The sequence below is a fragment of the Lineus longissimus genome, chromosome 10 (genome assembly GCF_910592395.1).
Source record: "Lineus longissimus chromosome 10, tnLinLong1.2, whole genome shotgun sequence".
Lineage (NCBI taxonomy): Eukaryota > Metazoa > Nemertea > Pilidiophora > Heteronemertea > Lineidae > Lineus > Lineus longissimus.
The window spans coordinates 986,493-1,004,418 of record NC_088317.1 but is presented as its reverse complement, the minus strand read 5'-3'; the positions used below and the strand labels follow the sequence as shown (position 1 = coordinate 1,004,418).

Here is a 17,926-nt window from a genome sequence, read left to right as displayed (position 1 = left end):
TTATCTTAGCCTTTACCAACAACGCCTCGTCGCACAGGACATACCTGTAAGGAAAATGTCATAAAGAAAACATAGAATATGTTAAAATGTTCATCTTATTTTTATTAAACCTTTTCATTATAACATAAATATGTGTTACATTTCTCATGAACAATGCTGATACTTTGTACAGACTGCTAGGCTCTATGGAACAACCACACAAACATTTTAAACAGACGATCAGTTTCTGCAGACGAGGGCAGCTCTGATCAACCTGAATAACAAGTCAGTTCATTTCATCATTTAGATCTCTCAAACTGCCTTCCATCATTGAATATTACAGCCAACAGCGCGTGGATATAAATCGGACAATTCCATTGGATTGTCACAAGAAGCGAAAAATATACATAAGCACTGAGATGTAGCTGCAAACAAGCTCATAATAAGCCCACTTTCCCTATCGTAACGACGAGAATGGACCCATTCGTTGGTGGGCAAGGGAAACTGAGCAAAGGCAAAAGTGCAAGCAACTGCAAATATTTTCCTGGTTGCAGTGTTTACCAGGACAGGGTTGGACAAGCCTCATGTCCAGACCTGTGCAGTAGACATGGTAGAGGGATGATACTTCAGTTTTTACAAGTTTTACATTTCCCAAACTGACAGTTGGTCCACGCTTTTTGCTGCAGCAGCAATCTAAAGGGCATGTTAACTGAGAACCAGTCTCAACTTTTGAGCACATTAAGGCAAAGGAGAAATCAAAATCAGCTGTTCAAAAAAGATTGGTAAAAATATACATATTTATTAGACATGTCAGTCTCAGCATCTTCATATACAATCCCAGTTTGCCTAAATCATTCAATATGAATTCACTAAAAACTAGATGCCATTTAACAACATGTGAATTAAGCTGATTGGTGGTTTAGTCGTTTCTCTATGACAAAATACTAAAGGAAAACAAACTCAATATCAAGAGAGAACTACTCAATTTCACCAAAGAATAACACTCTGATTTTTTGGTGATTCTTGTCCAGAAAATGCAACATTTGAACAAAATGTTATATTTCATCTGAAATAACAAAGTATCTAAGACTAATACTTTGTCAGAATCGGTCAAAGCCTTGACCAAGGACAAGCCATCTGAAGCAAGATACTGACTACTTTTTCTCGCCATTCAAGATTTCAGAAGAACGCACAAAGGTAAACACACTGGATCTGTGACCTATAGCTTAGTGACAGACACGAACAGATCTCAAGTGCCAGATATCTCAAGCAACTACGGTCTCTCTGCTTATCCCTCAAAGTAAAGTGATTTGATTTCATTAGTGTTACCTCATACATCAGAATATCTAACACGGCAAAGCCTCAATCTCGGCCAAGAAACAACCCGATATTTAGATAGGCAAACTGAATTTGATGTCGACGGCAGCTTCTTTGGCGAGGACTACAATATCACTGAGTCGTACGACCTGGAATGAAGAGGAAGGTGGATATGAGGGTTGGGTGGTCAGTGGACAAGACAAATCATCACGTACATTCAACGTGATCCAATACGGATCGCAGGACTGCAACATCAGCTAGTATCTCAGAGGGTGCTGTGGCATATCCTCATCTTCATGAGGTAACAACAGTTTGAAGCCTAAAAGACGTCAACTACCGGACAAGCAGAACACTGATTTGTTGTAATTTCATGACCCTGTGGGTATTTTGCTTACCATTTTAGCAGCTTCATCGAGATTATCACAAGCTAATATACGCAGCTGGCTTGAAGCAATCAGAGCCTTAGCATCTTCTACTCTGGTACCTGAAGGTAGAAAGATTGGACAATATTAGAAACATTTGAAAGTATTATCAATCGGAGACAGAAAATCTCTAGGCCAACAGTAGGACCTCTCTACTAAGGACACCCTTCGGACTGACATATGCTGTCCTAAATTGAGAGGTGTCCTGATTTAAACAAAGGTCTATGCTGTTCATTAAAATCTGAAACTAAATTTGATGATACTTTTCACTTTTAGTGCAGAAAGAGCTTACCTTGTAATCGCACTACAATGGGGATTTTGAGACTAAGCTCATTTGCAGCTGCTATGACTCCCTGGGCAATCACATCACATCTCATGATGCCACCAAATATGTTAACCAAGATGGCATTCACCTGAGAAATGAGAGTAGAAACTCAATTACTAAATCCATGCCCCGAAATGGATTCTTTGTTCTATGGATGAACGAATTTGTAAAAATCTCCATCCCCAGTTTGGTCTTGGCATCCACTGGTCAGGCCTGCTTAAACTGACCATCTTGAACTCAAAGAATCTGGTCCGCCCACAGGTAAAATCAGAAGACAAGCCTCACAGGGTGCCTACAATACATGATATGAAAGAGCTCCTAATGACTACATGTAACGAGGGTAGAATCTTACCTTGGGATCTGCTGTGATGAGTCTGAAGGCTTCTGTCACCTGGCCTGCCGTGGCACCACCACCGATATCCAAGAAGTTGGCCGGTGTGCCACCATGCAGTTTGATGATATCCATGGTTGACATCGCGAGACCAGCACCATTAACTGAAGATGGAGCAGAAATGGAGGTGAGCTCAATCAAATCGATGCCCATTATAAGGGAATACCAAAAGACCCATTTGCACTTTCTTATTAGGAGGGTTGTGGTATAGAGTTTCCCCGACAGAAAACGTAGGTTCAATTCCTTTCCAAGCTGTTTTGTTCTTTCTACACCAAGAGTTGGATGGAGAAGAGATGTAGTTGGCCGAGTGGTCCTTGACATTCCCTGGAAAGTTTTAAATGGCTGAAGTACTTAGGGGGAAGGAAAGATCTTTCTGCTTACCTAGGCAGCCTATATTTCCATCAAGAGAGATATAGTTGAGATTGGCTTTCTGAGCGCGCACTTCTTTCTCATCGATCTGCGACCAGTCCTTGCGATCAAAGACCTCCGCCTGGCGATACTCTGCATTGTCGTCAAAGTTCATCTTGCAATCCATGCAATAGACTGGAAGAAGAGAGAGATCAGAATTAGAACAGCTATTTCATAGCTTAACCATGCAGAGCACATCTCAGTCTGCTAACAGAAATCAACATTCTATCGACATATTCTTTCAAATCCATTGCCTTTCTGGAGTGAATAACCGAGACATTTAAATTGTTTGGCACAACTCTGCAGGCATATGAGTCCTATTCAAATGCACCCCAAAAATCCTACGTGCTTATTGAGAAGACCCACTGCTCCTTGAATATCTTAGGAAATCACAGACAGAAGAGCATCAAGCCTGTCAAATAAATAGGAATACTGCCCAATCCAAGAATGTCAGCAGGAGACATGTTATCATCTCCAGCTTATCAACCACCTACCTTCACCGTCAGTGCCCTCGGTCATTGGGTTGATTTCAAGGAGAGTACCATCCTTGTCCATGAACAGATTGTACAACTTCATCATGTTATCAGCTGCCTGCAACCGCAGAGAAAAAGGAAAACATAACTTATGAAGCTTATTATACATGTAGTGAGAAGAACCAAGTCAAAACAAACCGATATTTTGGAACATTCTACGTGTCAGATGAATTGACCACTGACCAGGAATGCTGATCATATCATGAGAGACCAGTATAGCTGTAATATCTGTCTAGACCGTACTGACTGACATGAATAGCACAGTGGACTGAGGCACAGCACAAAACTGACAGCAATCAGTACCTTTTTCAACATGGGTCCCCTGAATCCAAGCTCCTTTGCGAGGCTGAGTGCCTGCTCCTCTTGGATGCCTTCATGGATATCAACAGGTTGTTTGATAATCGCGTCTGGATTCTCCTTGGCCACATCTTCTATGCTCATGCCGCCCTGGGCACTACCGATCATGACCGGACCCTGGAATGACACATGACTTTTACACTTTATACAGGTTTATAAGGAAGTGTCAACTCACATTTTTGTACCGCTGTAAAGACTTGTTTTAAAGAGTGCCTTTTTCCAAATGCAAGAAAGTTCTAGCTCGCTATTTCATGATAACCATCAGCACATACTCACAGCGAATGCTCGATCCAACGTAATAGCAAAGTAATACTCTCTCCTGGAGTACAACCTCTCCACAACCATCACCTTGTTACATAAAATTCCCGCTTCACCGGTTTGTTTGGTAACTAGGCGATGACCCAACATCTGGTCTGCTAAATCTCGTGCCTCATCAGGTCTGAAAGTACAATGTTATGAGAAACAGTTCAGTAAATGAAGAATACATAACATCATTAACTATAAGTACTGATCAAGTGTTTAGTACTTGGCAAATAAATGAAAGGTCTCACTTGAGAAAATGTTGTACAGATTTATTTGGACTAATAATATCAATAGAAAGTACATTATGTTAAAGGACGCAGAACCAAAGCTAACCAGTAACAGTCCAGTTCTCCACAGGTATCATTCCTCCAAATCATGATTTACGATTCATAATCATAAGACTAGGTTGTGAATTACACAACATAAACATGGTATTGGTGCTAACTTACGAGTAGGCCAATTTAACGCCTCCTTTCAGACCACTATCGAACGTTCCTTTCCCACGTCCACCAGCCAATACTTGTGCCTTGACTACCACATCAGCACTACCAGTTTCCTCCGCTGAAATAAGCAAATCATGGAATTAATGATTCATCTACCATGGTCCTAAGCATGGTATCAGAGTCCCATGATTTCGAAGCCTCACAACTGGACAGTGTTGTGTTTGGGACTCCTTGATGAAAGTTTTGTTCACAGATCCCTCCCTCATACATGGCGTCATTGGATTTTACGTTACTGTACTCGTAATCAAAGGTGGCCTTATGCCCTGCAGAACACTTTAAGTAAACAATCATAATCTTGTGTTCACTGCATAATTCCACCCACCCTCCCCAGGTCTCCCACACCATTCATGGGCCATGGCTCCTCTCAATGCATCACACCAGTTGAAGTGATGTGAAACAACAGTTCATTGATCATGTGGTTAAGAACAAACACCAACAACTTACAAATTTGTTTTGCAATTTTGTAGACGTCATCAGCAGTTTCAGCCACATCATGTTTTGGTATACTGACACCTCTATCCTTCAGAAACTCCCAGGCTATGTGTTCATGGATCGATAGATGTCGCCGCTGCCCCGTTTGATTGATGCATGGACCTGCCGCTAAAATCTGGAAAAGAGAAGACAAATAATATAGATAAAATACCAGTATTTATTGTTTGTATTGCATAGGCCAAGGCTAATTGACTCATTCGAGGTCAAGTCTTGTAGGCCTACTTGTAGTAGTAGCCAGTAGCCTAGTAGGCATAGTACTTGGAGATCAAGTGGCAAACTACATTACACTCACGTCGCAGCAACAGAAAGCTCAGGTTTAGAAGTGACTATGTGCATGATGATGATGATGATGATGATGATGATGTACACAATTACAATTACAAAATGTACAGGCTGCCAACATGCACATGCACTGTGTGCGTGTGTGTGAAATGTACACAAAGTCACAACAATGACCTTATGAACGACCTGTCACCTTCAGCGGCCCAATTCGCAAACTTTTAACAGAAACGTGCGAGGTTCATGCACAAAAACAAATAATAGAATGTGATGCATTTCGTCTGATTTATCAAATATGTTAGTTTTCATGCTCGGAGACCTACCCGGGGAGCATATCTGAAGGTATTTTCCAAAACTTTAGCACCTCGGCAGAGCGCAGCGAGGGACGCCATTTTAGAAATGAGAGTGCGTCGTCGCGGACTGTTGCGTCACTTCCGCTGATTGGAAGGGTATCCGATCGTTTCGCTATCTGACCTTTTCGCCCTCGACAGTCGTTTCGCTCCCAGGGACTTTTTGTTGGTTATGACTTTTTGACACCCACTTTCCCAGTTTTCCCGATAGTGGCGCCACTGTCTAATCGTGACCCACGGGTGGTGCTGATTGACACGAGACAGACTACGGGGAACCTGTTGTCCAGTTGAAGGCATACCCGTTTCCAACGGGCGAGAGACCCAGAAGTTGTGACAGGGACAGATCACAAACAAATTGACGAATGAACCTGTCCTTTAAATGATACATACAGGACATCTCGAAACAAGATCATTTTAGATCATTTAATTTAGACATGATTTAACAAGCACGCGGCCGATGTCCAAAGCTTACAAGTACATGTACATGTATAACAACTATGTAACCTTGCAGATAACCTATATACCTTGTAACGGACCACCAGATCTAGACAAAACAGCTATATGTAGGCTATTATATATCATGCGGATAGAATATACTTAATGTAGTAGGTACATGTATTGAAAGACATCGTCCCATTGCTCTTAACCCGTGAGGAAATTCCCGGGGAAGTAAGTATCTGTCTTTTAAAACTGATCTTTGGTCCTCAGCCCAATCCCCCTGGATCTCCGTAGCCCTGTGAATCGTTTTTCTTCTTCCTTTTCTCGCGTTGGCACAATCAGCTCAGACGTATGCTGTCGTCGGCGACTATACTAATTTGACCTGGTCACCGTAAAGCCTGGATACAGAACATTTTAGTACACTCAGGCGCACTGCTATCGGGCTCGTCCCTCCCGCTAGGATGCCGAATTGACCTCCTCGGGAGTCCCCCTGGCCCCACCCTTAGCTTCTATATCGCGCGACCGTGAGTGACGATGATTGTGATACCCTACAATGCACGGCACCACCCCCGCTCTGTCACCGGCTTCAACATTTTGCTTCCAGCTTCGTTTACCATCATCCATTCACACCATGAAGATCTGTGTCTGTGGAGCAACCGGGCCGAGTGGGCAGAGACTGGTGCAGCAAGCCCTAGACGCTGGACATCAGGTGATAGCCTTGGTCCGGACGCCTGAGAAAGTAGAGGCAAAACATGACAACCTCAAGGTGAGAACTTGGTGTTTTTTTAAAGTGCATGGTCTTTCTCTGTTGGAAATGAAAGAGTATTGAAATCCGGGTGGGTGTCTATTCAGCATGAATGAAATGTCAGAGGACAGTTTGTATTGAAGGTTATGGGTCTCAACGGAACCATTCTATATAGAATGAATGGGGACGATTCTTTCCAGGGGGAGATTAAAGACTGTTACACCTGACCACAACGCTTTTTTTGTTCTTTGTTAAAGCGATCCTCTCCTGTAGTGTAAATGAGTCGGTTTCACCGTATACTTTACACATTTGTCTTACAACGTTCGTTTCAGGTTGAAAAGGTTGACGTATGCAATGTTGAAGACCTGGTTCCCCATTTCACTGGAAGTGACGCAATAATGTCCTGTCTCGGTCACGCGATATCGTTCTTTACCGCGCAGACGTTTTATTCAGAATCTTGTAAAGCCATCGTTGAAGCGATGAGAAAAGCGGATGTGAAACGTTTAGTGGCTATAACGTCATGGTGTACGGTCTGTAAGTAACCTACTATTTTACCGTGACCAAAGCACTCTCAAACAACGACACTGACAAGGTTCTCTCTCAAACTGTGATGGGAACACAGACGTCATGGTGACATACACACCATCTTAGACCGCCTCAAATTCTTGTTTATGAAATCCCTCAATTTCATTTCGACCTTCCTTTTCAGACAAACCAGAGCACCCCAAGTTCATTGAGTGGTTCCTGAAGCCGGTGTTCATTGGGCGGAACCTGGCCGACATGGCCCGGATGGAGACCTACCTCCAGAATGAATGCTCCGACATCACGTGGACATGCGTCAAGCCACCGGGGCTCACAAACGATCCTATCACTGGTAAGTTTCCTGACTTTGGACACTGGTGTGACGTAAACGGACTTTTGTCCCCTGGAGGAGATGTCTTAAAACACCAGTTCATGCAGTCTGAACGGTTATCACATTGTATTCCTTCTCGATTCAGAACCGGAAGGCGTAGTTTTATGTTCTAAAATCTGTTGCAGAAAAGCTTATTACAGCGGCAGAGGGGGAGCTCGTTCGCGATGCAGGTTTTCAGATGTCTCGGTCAGACGTGGTTAGGTTCATGCTGTCCATTATAGAGGACCAACAGTGGAACCAGAAGCTCGTGGCGATTGGACTCGTCAACACAGCTTAGTAAGCATGCTTTATAGATGGAAGAGTCAGGAATCGGGCTCTGCTGTCGACGGAGAGTGGGGCTGCGAAAAAAGAGTACACATGTATATAAATTGGTCCAAGAACTGTCAAGGACGCCGCCGTCACTGCATTCTAAGCCATTAGGAGTACTCCGTCTGTAACCTCCGGGTCCGCGGAGTCGATCAAAAACTTGAGGGTCAATACCGTCACTGTGGAAGGGACGCATACTTTGCACGAACGTCTTTCATGGAGAGTACGATAATCTCAATCAATTCTACCCAAATCTTTGTTACAGAAGTCGTCCTTCCACTGTTTTCATCAATCTCTCCTTGATTTTGCAGATAAAGCGATAGAAGCAGTGGAGGGCCAGTTTATCCCCGACACACGAGGGCGCATGGCGAGGGCGGACGTGGCGAGGTTTATGTTGTCAATCGTCGGCTATGAGAAATGGTACAAGAAACTCGTAGCCATCGTGACAGCTCAGAAAGACTGCTGACTTGGAGGCTGTTGTGTTGTAACTACTGATTGACACAGACATTGCGCCACTTTGGGGCTAAAACGATTAAGATCCAATGCGATTAAAGTCAGAAGGCAAAGAAATCGTCTTCCGCAATAGCATAGACAAAGATTGACAGAATTCTTATTTGTTGTCCGGCAGTATTCAATATATATATAGATGATTTTCAATAAAGCTGAACATTCTACAATATGAAGTCTTTGTGATTTGGATTCCCATGATGACCTTTCCTGCACCTGACTACAGTGACCTGCCGGCTTTGGATGCGACACCAGTTCATCCGCTAGATGGTGTTACTATTGAATGTTCAAATTGTCACTGGTATAGCATGCCATTAGCCTCACAGTCTTGACCCTCAGTGAATCGACATTGCTTAGCTTCTAGACAGCGCACGGAGGCTACGGGGGCAATACCGCTGGAAGTTCAGTATGATCGTACTGCATTTAGTTTGTAACTACAGCGATGAGCAGGCGGACAGCTTCAAATTACATATCATCTTTCTGGTCACCTAAATCCCACACCCAAATTGTCCCTTCAAATATACCGTGCACAGAGCTATATAAATACGATTGCCTTGTGCATGCACACTTCCGACTCCAAAAGAATCGACTCGAATCTTAATTCAAATTCGCCATTGCTGGCATCATTGGCGCAAAAGACTATTTCTTTTGACCCTGTTGACCTCGCTTCTAAAAACATTTATAAGAAAGCCATTCAAACATTAAAATCAACTACGAACATTATCTATTATATCACCGAACTATATAAATACGATACATCAAGGAAAATCTGTCGCTATATTGAATTATACGATTAGGTTGGAACTATTTGTACCCAATTACCCTTCCGCCAGCGTGACCTCGTCACAATCATGGCGCTTTTTCAACATTGCGACTACCTGGACAACGAAAATCTCATTCTATCAATAAAGCCTTGATGGCCTCGGCGGTTAGACGGTTGCACTATGGATTGGATGGTAACGGGTTCGAACCCCGGCGAAACTATTTTTTCATGTTTTTTTAAAAACAATTTCTTGTTATTAATCATTGATGTACGTTTATCAGGCGCGGATCCAAGCGGGTGCACCAGACGTACGGCTCCTAATTGATGGAAACGGTATAAGACGATTAATACCAAGAAATTTTTCAAAAAAACACGAAAAAATAGTTTCGCCGGGGTTCGAACCCGTGACCATTCAATCCATAGTGCAACCGTCTAACCGCCGAGGCCATCAAGGCTTTATTGATAGAATGAGATTTTCGTTGTCCAGGTCGTCGCAATGTTGAAAAAGCGCCATGATTGTGACGAGGTCACGCTGGCGGAAGGGTAATTGGGTACAAATAGTTCCAACCTAATCGTATAATTCAATATTGTGACAGATTTTCCTTGATATATCGTATTTATATAGCTCGGTGATATAATAGATAATGTTCGCAGTTGATTTTAATGGTTGAATGGCTTTCTCAAAATGTTCTTAGAAGCGAGGTCAACAGGGTCAAAAGAAATAGTCTTTGGCGCCAATGATGCCAGCAATGGCGAATTTGAATTAAGATTCGAGTCGATTCTTTTGGAGTCGGAAGTGTGCATGCACAAGGCAATCGTATTTATATAGCTCCGTGCACGTGATTTGAAGGGATAATTTGGGTGTGGGATTTAGGTGACCAGAAAGATGATATGTAATTTGAAGCTGTCCGCCTGCTCATCACTGTAGTTACAAACTAAATGCTCATCACTAATAATGAATTTAGCGCCGACTTGTCAAACCATTCTCTGGAGTGCTCGAACACCTGGAATCAGTGTGTACTTCAGCTTGAAAAGTTCGGGTGAAGGGGTTTTCTTCGTGATAACATTCATAATGGTATATAAGAGGGCCGGCCGGCGAATCTAGGAACTGGAAGAAGAGGGAGCGTGCTCTGAATTTCTTATCAAAATTCCTGGACAGGTGTGTTCCAAAATTTCATGAGTGGTCAATTTAAAAAAGTTTACATCAATTAGGAGCCGTGCATCTGGTGCACCCGCTTGGGTCGCGCGTCGAAGTATGAATTAGGCTAGATCAATTTTATGAACAGACAAACCCACGCTTTTGATATATGGTCCTGCGAATATTATTTGGGACATGACCGGTGTCACTGTCCTGAGCATACAAGAATATATAAAAATTGTGTATGAAGCTTGCAGATAACAATTAAACCTTGTCACAGACACGTGAGGACCAGCAAAACACGACACACATGCGGATAGAATATACATGTACTTAATGTAGTAGGTACATGTAGATGTATTGAAAGACATCTATCCATCGCACTTAACCGTGAAGTAAGTCCCAGGGACGTAAGTATTTCGCAAGCTTAAGTAATCTTGGCTCCCAAGCCCAATCTCCTTGTCGCCCCGTGTGCATCTGGGTATACAATGCGACCCTTGACGAAAGCTCATCCAATCATAATTTTCCTTTCATGACATTGGGCGATATGAATAAAGACTATAGCAAATGCTTTTACTTCAATTCTGTACAGAAAGGCCAAGTGTAAATGTACATTGAGTTTTAGATATAAGCATTTACTAGTCCTTATTCATATCACCCACCGTCAATGGTGTTGCAGACAGTACGTGGCACAATCATGCTACATGACACATACCGCGTACCGTCGACAATGAAAAGGCGATACAAGCTTACTGTGAGAGTGCCCCTGACCCCATGACCACCCCTCTCTATCGCCCGAGTGACGATGTCTCTTGTGATAGTCTATAACATTCCCCGTAACCATCCCCGCTCTGTCACCGGCTTCAACATTTTGCTTCCAGCTTCGTTTACCGTAATCCAATCACACCATGAAGATCTGTGTCTGTGGAGCAACCGGGCCGAGTGGGCAAAGACTGGTGCAGCAAGCCCTAGACGCTGGACATGAGGTGATAGCCTTGGTCAGGACGCCTGAGAAGGTAGAGGCAAAACATGACAACCTCAAGGTGAGAACTCGGTGTCGTTACAATGTGTATGGTCTTTCTCTGTCGGATATAAACTAATTACTTCTATGATGCGCTTTCATCTCGATCTCTGTGGCATAGAAGGTTATGGGTCTCTATGGAACCATTCTAAATAAAATGACTATGGACGATTCTTCCCAGGGGGAGATTAAAGACTGTTACACCTGACTACAAAACGTATTTTCTTAAAGCGATCTTCTCCTGTAGTGTAAATGAGTCGTTGAGTCATATAGCTATACATTTTTGTCTTACAACGTTCGTCAGGTTGAAAAGGTTGACGTATGCAATGTTGAAGACCTGGTTCCCCATTTCAATGGAAGTGACGCAGTAATGTCCTGTCTCGGTCACGCGAGGACGTTCTTTACCGCGCAGACGTTTTATTCAGAATCTTGTAAAGCCATCGTTGAAGCGATGAGAAAAGCGGATGTGAAACGTTTGGTGGCTTTAACGTCATGGTATACTGTCTGTAAGTAACCTACTATTTGCCGTGAACAAGGCACTCTCAAACAACGACACTGACAAGGTCCTCTCTCAAGCTGTGATATGTTGTCCGAAATCATCTTTTGAAGGGAAGACAGGCGTCGGAGTCCCTCGTCCTGCCCATCGTGTCGTTTTTAAAGGGGAAAGTAGATATGTCGTGGTTATTTTCATACAAAAATGGCTGTTGCTGGACCGTGGCTTCTCCAAACAGAAGCACTGAAAAGTGGCAGAAAAACGGCGTTCATCAGAACACTACGAGAACGGACTGAAAAACCCTTAATTTCATTTCGACCTTCCTTTTCAGACAAACCAGAGCACCCCAAGTTCATTGAGTGGTTCCTGAAGCCGCTGTTCATCGGGCGGGTCCTGGCCGACATGGACCGGATGGAGACATACCTCCAGAATGAATGCTCCGACATCACGTGGACATGCGTGAAGCCACCGGAGCTCACAGATGATCCTATCACTGGTGAGTTTCCTTTAATTGTAAAAGTTAGTTGGAATTTGGTTATATATTCATAATAGAGCATCGAGAGTATGATACTCTCTTTTCATTCTATACCCAAATCAGTACAGCAGTCGTCCTTCCACTGTTTTCATCAATCTGTCCTTGTTTTTGCAGATAAAACGATAGAAGCAGTGGAGGGCCAGTTTATCCCGGACACACGAGGGCGCATGGCGAGGGCGGACGTGGCGAGGTTTATGTTGTCAATCGTCGGCTATGAGAAATGGTACATGAAACTCGTAGCCATCGTGACAGCTTAGGTTTCCTACAAGACTACAAGATTGACCTATATTATGGACCTCGTTCCAACAGGAATACGATCACTGGGCTCCAGGCTTCGATATCGATCCCCATACTTATTTCAGTGCTAGTGCACTTTAAAATACTGGGGTGGCGTGATGTGAGAGAGACAACCTCGCTCCATTCCGGGACGCTCTTCTGGGACAATAGAGGTACATGCTATTGTGATTGAATGCCGATGTAGGACAAATCCTAGGACGTGGTTTGTCTCAACAATCAATAAGCACAATTATTCTGGTAAACATTAAACAAATTGAATCGTTTTATGAATGAGACTTATCGGTGGTTGAACTGAATCCCGGTTAGACTCCGATGCACTCCATTTCGTCTTCCTGATCGTACTTCTTCTGCACCTGTGTGACAGGCCGAGGCCGGTCTAAGACTGCGTCCGGAGTGTAATCCAGCGAGCTAATCAAGGAACACATACATGTATGTTTTTATTATGGGTTGTAACGGCGAAAGTTTACGCGTTTGTTATTCTTACACTCCGGACGCATTGGATCGGCCTTGTCTTGGACGATCAGGATGACGGATGGGCTGCATCGGAGTCTAGTCGTTCTCTACGTCGTAGGAGTAAAAAAGCCTGATCTGTGGTCGAGTCGTTCTGGGCGTTTCTAGAATCGAACGAGGCAAGGGCGTTTTCCCCGCATGCAGAACTTCGTGTTTCGAGCAATCTGAGCCTAATTAGATAGAGATTACGCCAAGTGATCTTTACCTCGGTGATCTTTACCTCGGTAGAGTGGTACAATCATAGTCCATAGCCACAGAAAACTGCTGGGACAGTACATTTTTCTCTTTTCAATAAGCCAAGAACAACAGGATTTTATATTTCTTTACAAAATTTATTGCCGCGTATCACAAATGTTTTCAAAAGTATAGTCAATTTTCATGTATAAATTTCGTGCGTTGAGATTTAGAATCTAGCAAATATGTGTGAATAGTTCTTTACTGAGGACAATTAAACGTCATGTACTCTGTACACATAATAACCCGTACGGTACCCCCTCTCCCACTCCGAACTCTCACCAACGCAGGGGCCAATACGACAAACCGGGAATCTTAGAGTAACCAGCCTAACAACTTGATTGAAGCATTACCCTGTTCAGATTATTCAACTTCGAACAGTACTCCAGCACTTGTCATATTCAGATGAATATTGACAGGTTCATCCTGAGGACATTGGTGAGATCACTATACACTGCAGTGACATATTGTAGATGAATTTCATGAATACTTAAAATAACCCCAACAGCTGCAATTCAGATGTCAACGAAAAGTTCATCATGCGCAACATGTGTGTATTTTTAGACCAGATGTGGTATACTGTAACGAAACCACTCCATTCCAACCCATCCTATATACCCTGCCTCCCGATATTTCAGGTAGGAGTATCAAAAACCCAGCCCTGAAAAGTAAGCATTCCTGCAGTCTTGGTCAGAAGTAACATCCCCGGTAACATCAAGGCGCACGGCATCGCGCAGTTGCGCCTGATTTGTTGGGTTGCAGTGTGCGCCTCAAAGACCAAAGAAGTTGTGTGCGGTAAGAAAGTCATGGCGACCTGACACAGTTTAGGTGAATAAATCTTTCCGTTCAAACCCCCTTAAACATGGTAGCGACAACAAATATACTATAGAGATAACAGATAGCTAGGAATGAGGTTAGCTAGACATGTTATCGACCTGTTATTCACGCCTGACGCGCGAGCATCCAGTATTGATGCATAGACTGGCGTTATGTTACTGGGAGTACACATGCACCAAGAAGGATAAAAAACAATGGAATCCCAGTGTTATACAGAAATACATTTTGAATTTCGGTCAAAATCTGTCAAAGACAACCTAAACTAATACCGTAATAGGCTTAATAGTACTCCAAGCTCTAGTCCAAGTAAGAACAATCGTATACCAATAGGGCCCAACGCAGTTGAAAAGATTGAACATATACAGACCGAAAGAAAACAAGAGAAAATATATACAGTACTGGTCAGAAAACTTTTCACGATACCAGTGATAAAGTAATCGCCTATTTTCACAGGCATAAGTAGAGTTCAGAAATACACACAGAAAATGCCCAAGAGAAGAAAATTGCACATTATTTAGAAGAAAATAAATTTGCCAAATGTAACAATTAATGGGTATTGGCATGGTCCGACTGTTTGACAGTTACCTCCCATTGCTTCTTTATCTTCATTTCCCTACAATCTTTTATGAAGTTTGCTAAGTTTTGTGATTGTACGCCAGTCTAAGAATTCCCCTCCCGCCCCTACTCAACTCCACCCAACCGCCTCCTGGCACTCGAGAAAGATCTCGGGTGAGCAGAAGACCAATAGCATAATTGATTAGTTCCATCACTCTTGAAAGTGGCAGTGAAAGTCTCTTCGCAAAAGTTCACCAAAGACTTTCCCAGGGACGGGGGACATCCCCCACGAAACCGTCAGGCACGTCCTGACCAATCAAGGATTGACCTGCTCGTTTCCTGTGGTGTTTCAAGATATTCCAGCAGTGTCATTACAAAAGTCAGTCTTGGACTAGAGTCTATAGAGAAATTGGATTTATGAACAACATCCGTTTCGTGATAACGCAGTTCATCTTCTTTAACAGTTTCACTGCTCAATCTTTGGGGCAAGGACGTGGTACATAAGTTCGCTTTGATCAAAAAGTACCGTTCTCGGACTCTTAATTGTTCACCAAGGCCAACATATTCCTAACCGCCACGTGCCGTCGTCATAGAAACCGCCGGGTGATGCCCAAGTTCTATAGCTGGCGGCCATCTTGAAACAGCTGATCCGTCGTCTGCACAAACAAGTTGCATCATTCGATCTCTTTTCACCGCTGCAGCCGCGAAACGTGCCCGCTTGAATAAATGCTCTAATGTCACGAAAAATAAATATTCCATGGCAGAATACTGGTCACACATATATATTCCCTTTGCGTTCAAAAGCAGGTTAGAAATTCAGTTTCTTTCGGGGTGGAGTTCTTCTAGGGACTTCCACTCATCTTGGCAGCATCGTTTTCAATCTCGTCCGTATATCTCTGAGTCAGAAAATGCGCAGCGTCCGTCAACTGATTTAGCACTGAATGTAGTCCACTCAAATGATGCCTGAACATATTTGCTACTTGTTTCGTCTGTTCGTCCACACGAGAGTATCTTGGATCTCCACCTTCGTCATCCTCGAGTTGAGGAGGTCCACGAACCAGGTCCGTACTGATTGTGTTCAATAACATATAAAAGCTATATAAGTCGGTGCCGTTTCCAACTTTCCCTTCGAATGGTACTAAAGCTCCTCGGTTGTCGTTAGGTGAAGATTGTCCGTTTTTGAGAGGCACGTCCAGCAGACGTGAAGGAACCATGATGGTATCATCCATGGCACTGACGGCCTGTGAAAATTTGTTCATTGCAGCCAACAACGACTGCTGGCTCTTAGAAGAGTCTTTCTCGAAAATTAACTGACTGTCTCCGTTCATGTTGAAATCACCTCGCTGCAAACCCATCGGCAAAATACGACCGAACCTCTCAGCCTGTCGTCTGTCGAAGAATGATAACGTCTGCGTTCGAATCGGCGAGTTTAGCACCCAAACAATTCAGTGCAAGCGTACTCCGATCAAGAAAAACCAATTCTGAAATAATTGATTCATGAAATGCTTTTATTATGTTGAAGACCTGTTCGTGTTCCAGGCATGCCGACTTGTTTTGCTCGGCTAGTTTATATAGAAATAGGGTGGAAAGCTAGCCATGTGTCAATACCTAGTCCTCAACATTCAATTGTATGGCATGGTATGGATGCAATCACGAATAGTTTTGGTTAAGATATAATTATTCTGTCATTAGAAACACTTCAAATCAAAACCTTTACCAAGATATTCCGTTATTAGACATATTATTTCTCTTAAGCGATTTTCCTGACTACCTAACACCCCTAATGGGTAATACCACGTATCAATGGGGAACCATCACGCTATCCGGCTAACAGCTGATTGGCTAGAACACCAGTGCCATTCTGAATGCACATGACGGCGATGATCTTTTGTTCGGTCTCAATAGGCAACCTCGTGTTCAGGTTCCTTATTCACTGATTTGTACTATGCAATGTACACCACAGTTGAGGAAATACCTTCTTAGGTCGAGGTTGTTACACTGGTAAGCTGTTAGCATGAGTTATTTTCCAAGAAGGGGCATGGCATGCGGCTCAGGAAGAGGGCTGATAAAGATGATTTTGTGACTTTGAATTTGAAATATGCGTCAGAAATATATGTAAATTGGAGTAAAGCCGATTGGAGAACATGACCCATGAGCATTTAAATCACAATATAATACAAGAATGTTGTTGATTGCTAGGTGGATCGTCTGCTCCCATGGCTGATGAAACCTCAGCTGACCTGTGATATCGGACCATAGTCTATTTTTAGAACGGATCCTGTTTACTGGTCGACAATAATAAAACTGTCACGTGACCTAGTAATTGGCTCCCGAGGTTCTTTGTGAAGCAAATGCTTTTTTAACATATTAATCGCTGGCGCGAGATTCGAAAATACTGTACAACTTCAAATGTGGAACAGAACCGGTGCGGGTCAGTCGCACCTTTTCGTAGTGATTCCTTTATGGTAACGTCAGCGCGTCCGAGCGGGCGACCACCAGGGCGCATACCCCCGACCAGCGCGCACAATTACCCTTCGCCGGTCGCGCTTATTTAGAGCTTGGGGGGGGGGGGGGGGGCTGGGCTCGGAGTATCTCAGTGGCTATCATTGGTCTCGACTTACGACAGGAAAGCTGTAGAGTGCGAAACGCCCTATCTAATCAGGAAATGACCGAGCACCCATCCAACTCAAAATTCGGCAGCCCGACTTAAAAATATCCCAACGAGTTATCTTTTATCACTTGTATTAGGTCATGGCCGTATTTTACGAGCAGACAATGCTTGAGAATATCGAATCGGGAAATGATTGTCCCCTATCTGGTCACTAAAACAATTTAAGGTTAAGACAATTGACTCGACCCCTCTTACTCTAAGGTCCCGTTGACAATCAATCATGTAATGTCGCCTCTTCACAACCGGTGGACGATCCACCGAGAATATTTAAAGGGAGACTGTGCCGGATCCAGTTTGGTCGGAT

At 43.4% G+C, this 17,926-nt stretch overlaps 4 protein-coding genes across 6 annotated transcripts; 2 read left to right on the top strand and 2 right to left on the bottom strand.

Moving 5' to 3' along the window:
• Nucleotides 1–81: 81 nt before the first annotated feature.
• LOC135494226 (succinate--CoA ligase [ADP-forming] subunit beta, mitochondrial-like) lies at nucleotides 82–5,721 on the bottom strand. Its single transcript, XM_064782064.1, has 11 exons — nucleotides 5,633–5,721; nucleotides 4,983–5,145; nucleotides 4,485–4,596; nucleotides 4,009–4,171; nucleotides 3,679–3,849; nucleotides 3,337–3,433; nucleotides 2,816–2,977; nucleotides 2,396–2,538; nucleotides 2,011–2,131; nucleotides 1,692–1,780; nucleotides 82–1,445 (listed from the first exon to the last, which is right to left on the bottom strand). The coding sequence occupies exons 1-11, from the start codon at nucleotides 5,699–5,701 to the stop codon at nucleotides 1,371–1,373; spliced, it is 1,365 nt and encodes a 454-aa protein (XP_064638134.1). The 5' UTR covers nucleotides 5,702–5,721; the 3' UTR covers nucleotides 82–1,370.
• A 46-nt stretch (nucleotides 5,722–5,767) lies between these two features.
• Nucleotides 5,768–8,730, top strand: LOC135494227 (uncharacterized protein YwnB-like). Of its 2 annotated transcripts, XM_064782066.1 has the most exons (6): nucleotides 5,776–6,328; nucleotides 6,702–6,863; nucleotides 7,175–7,376; nucleotides 7,552–7,716; nucleotides 7,881–8,031; nucleotides 8,373–8,512. In XM_064782066.1, coding segments are annotated over exons 2-6 (654 nt in total). In that variant the 5' UTR covers nucleotides 5,776–6,328; nucleotides 6,702–6,728; the 3' UTR covers nucleotides 8,374–8,512. The 2 variants fall into 2 exon arrangements, with proteins under 2 accessions (XP_064638135.1, XP_064638136.1); XM_064782065.1 differs by lacking the exon at nucleotides 7,881–8,031 and having other exon boundaries at nucleotides 5,768–6,328; nucleotides 8,373–8,730.
• A 2,023-nt stretch (nucleotides 8,731–10,753) lies between these two features.
• LOC135494228 (flavin reductase (NADPH)-like) lies at nucleotides 10,754–13,564 on the top strand. 2 transcript variants are annotated; one of them, XM_064782069.1, is made up of 5 exons: nucleotides 10,754–10,864; nucleotides 11,351–11,512; nucleotides 11,795–11,996; nucleotides 12,315–12,479; nucleotides 12,633–13,564. In XM_064782069.1, the coding sequence occupies exons 2-5, from the start codon at nucleotides 11,378–11,380 to the stop codon at nucleotides 12,773–12,775; spliced, it is 645 nt and encodes a 214-aa protein (XP_064638139.1). In that variant the 5' UTR covers nucleotides 10,754–10,864; nucleotides 11,351–11,377; the 3' UTR covers nucleotides 12,776–13,564. The 2 variants fall into 2 exon arrangements, with proteins under 2 accessions (XP_064638139.1, XP_064638137.1); XM_064782067.1 differs by having other exon boundaries at nucleotides 10,754–10,879.
• A 72-nt stretch (nucleotides 13,565–13,636) lies between these two features.
• Nucleotides 13,637–16,446, bottom strand: LOC135494229 (mid1-interacting protein 1-B-like). Its single transcript, XM_064782070.1, has one exon. It carries the CDS (start codon nucleotides 16,304–16,306, stop codon nucleotides 15,794–15,796), a length of 513 nt encoding a protein of 170 aa, XP_064638140.1. The 5' UTR covers nucleotides 16,307–16,446; the 3' UTR covers nucleotides 13,637–15,793.
• Between the last annotated feature and the right edge of the window lie 1,480 nt (nucleotides 16,447–17,926).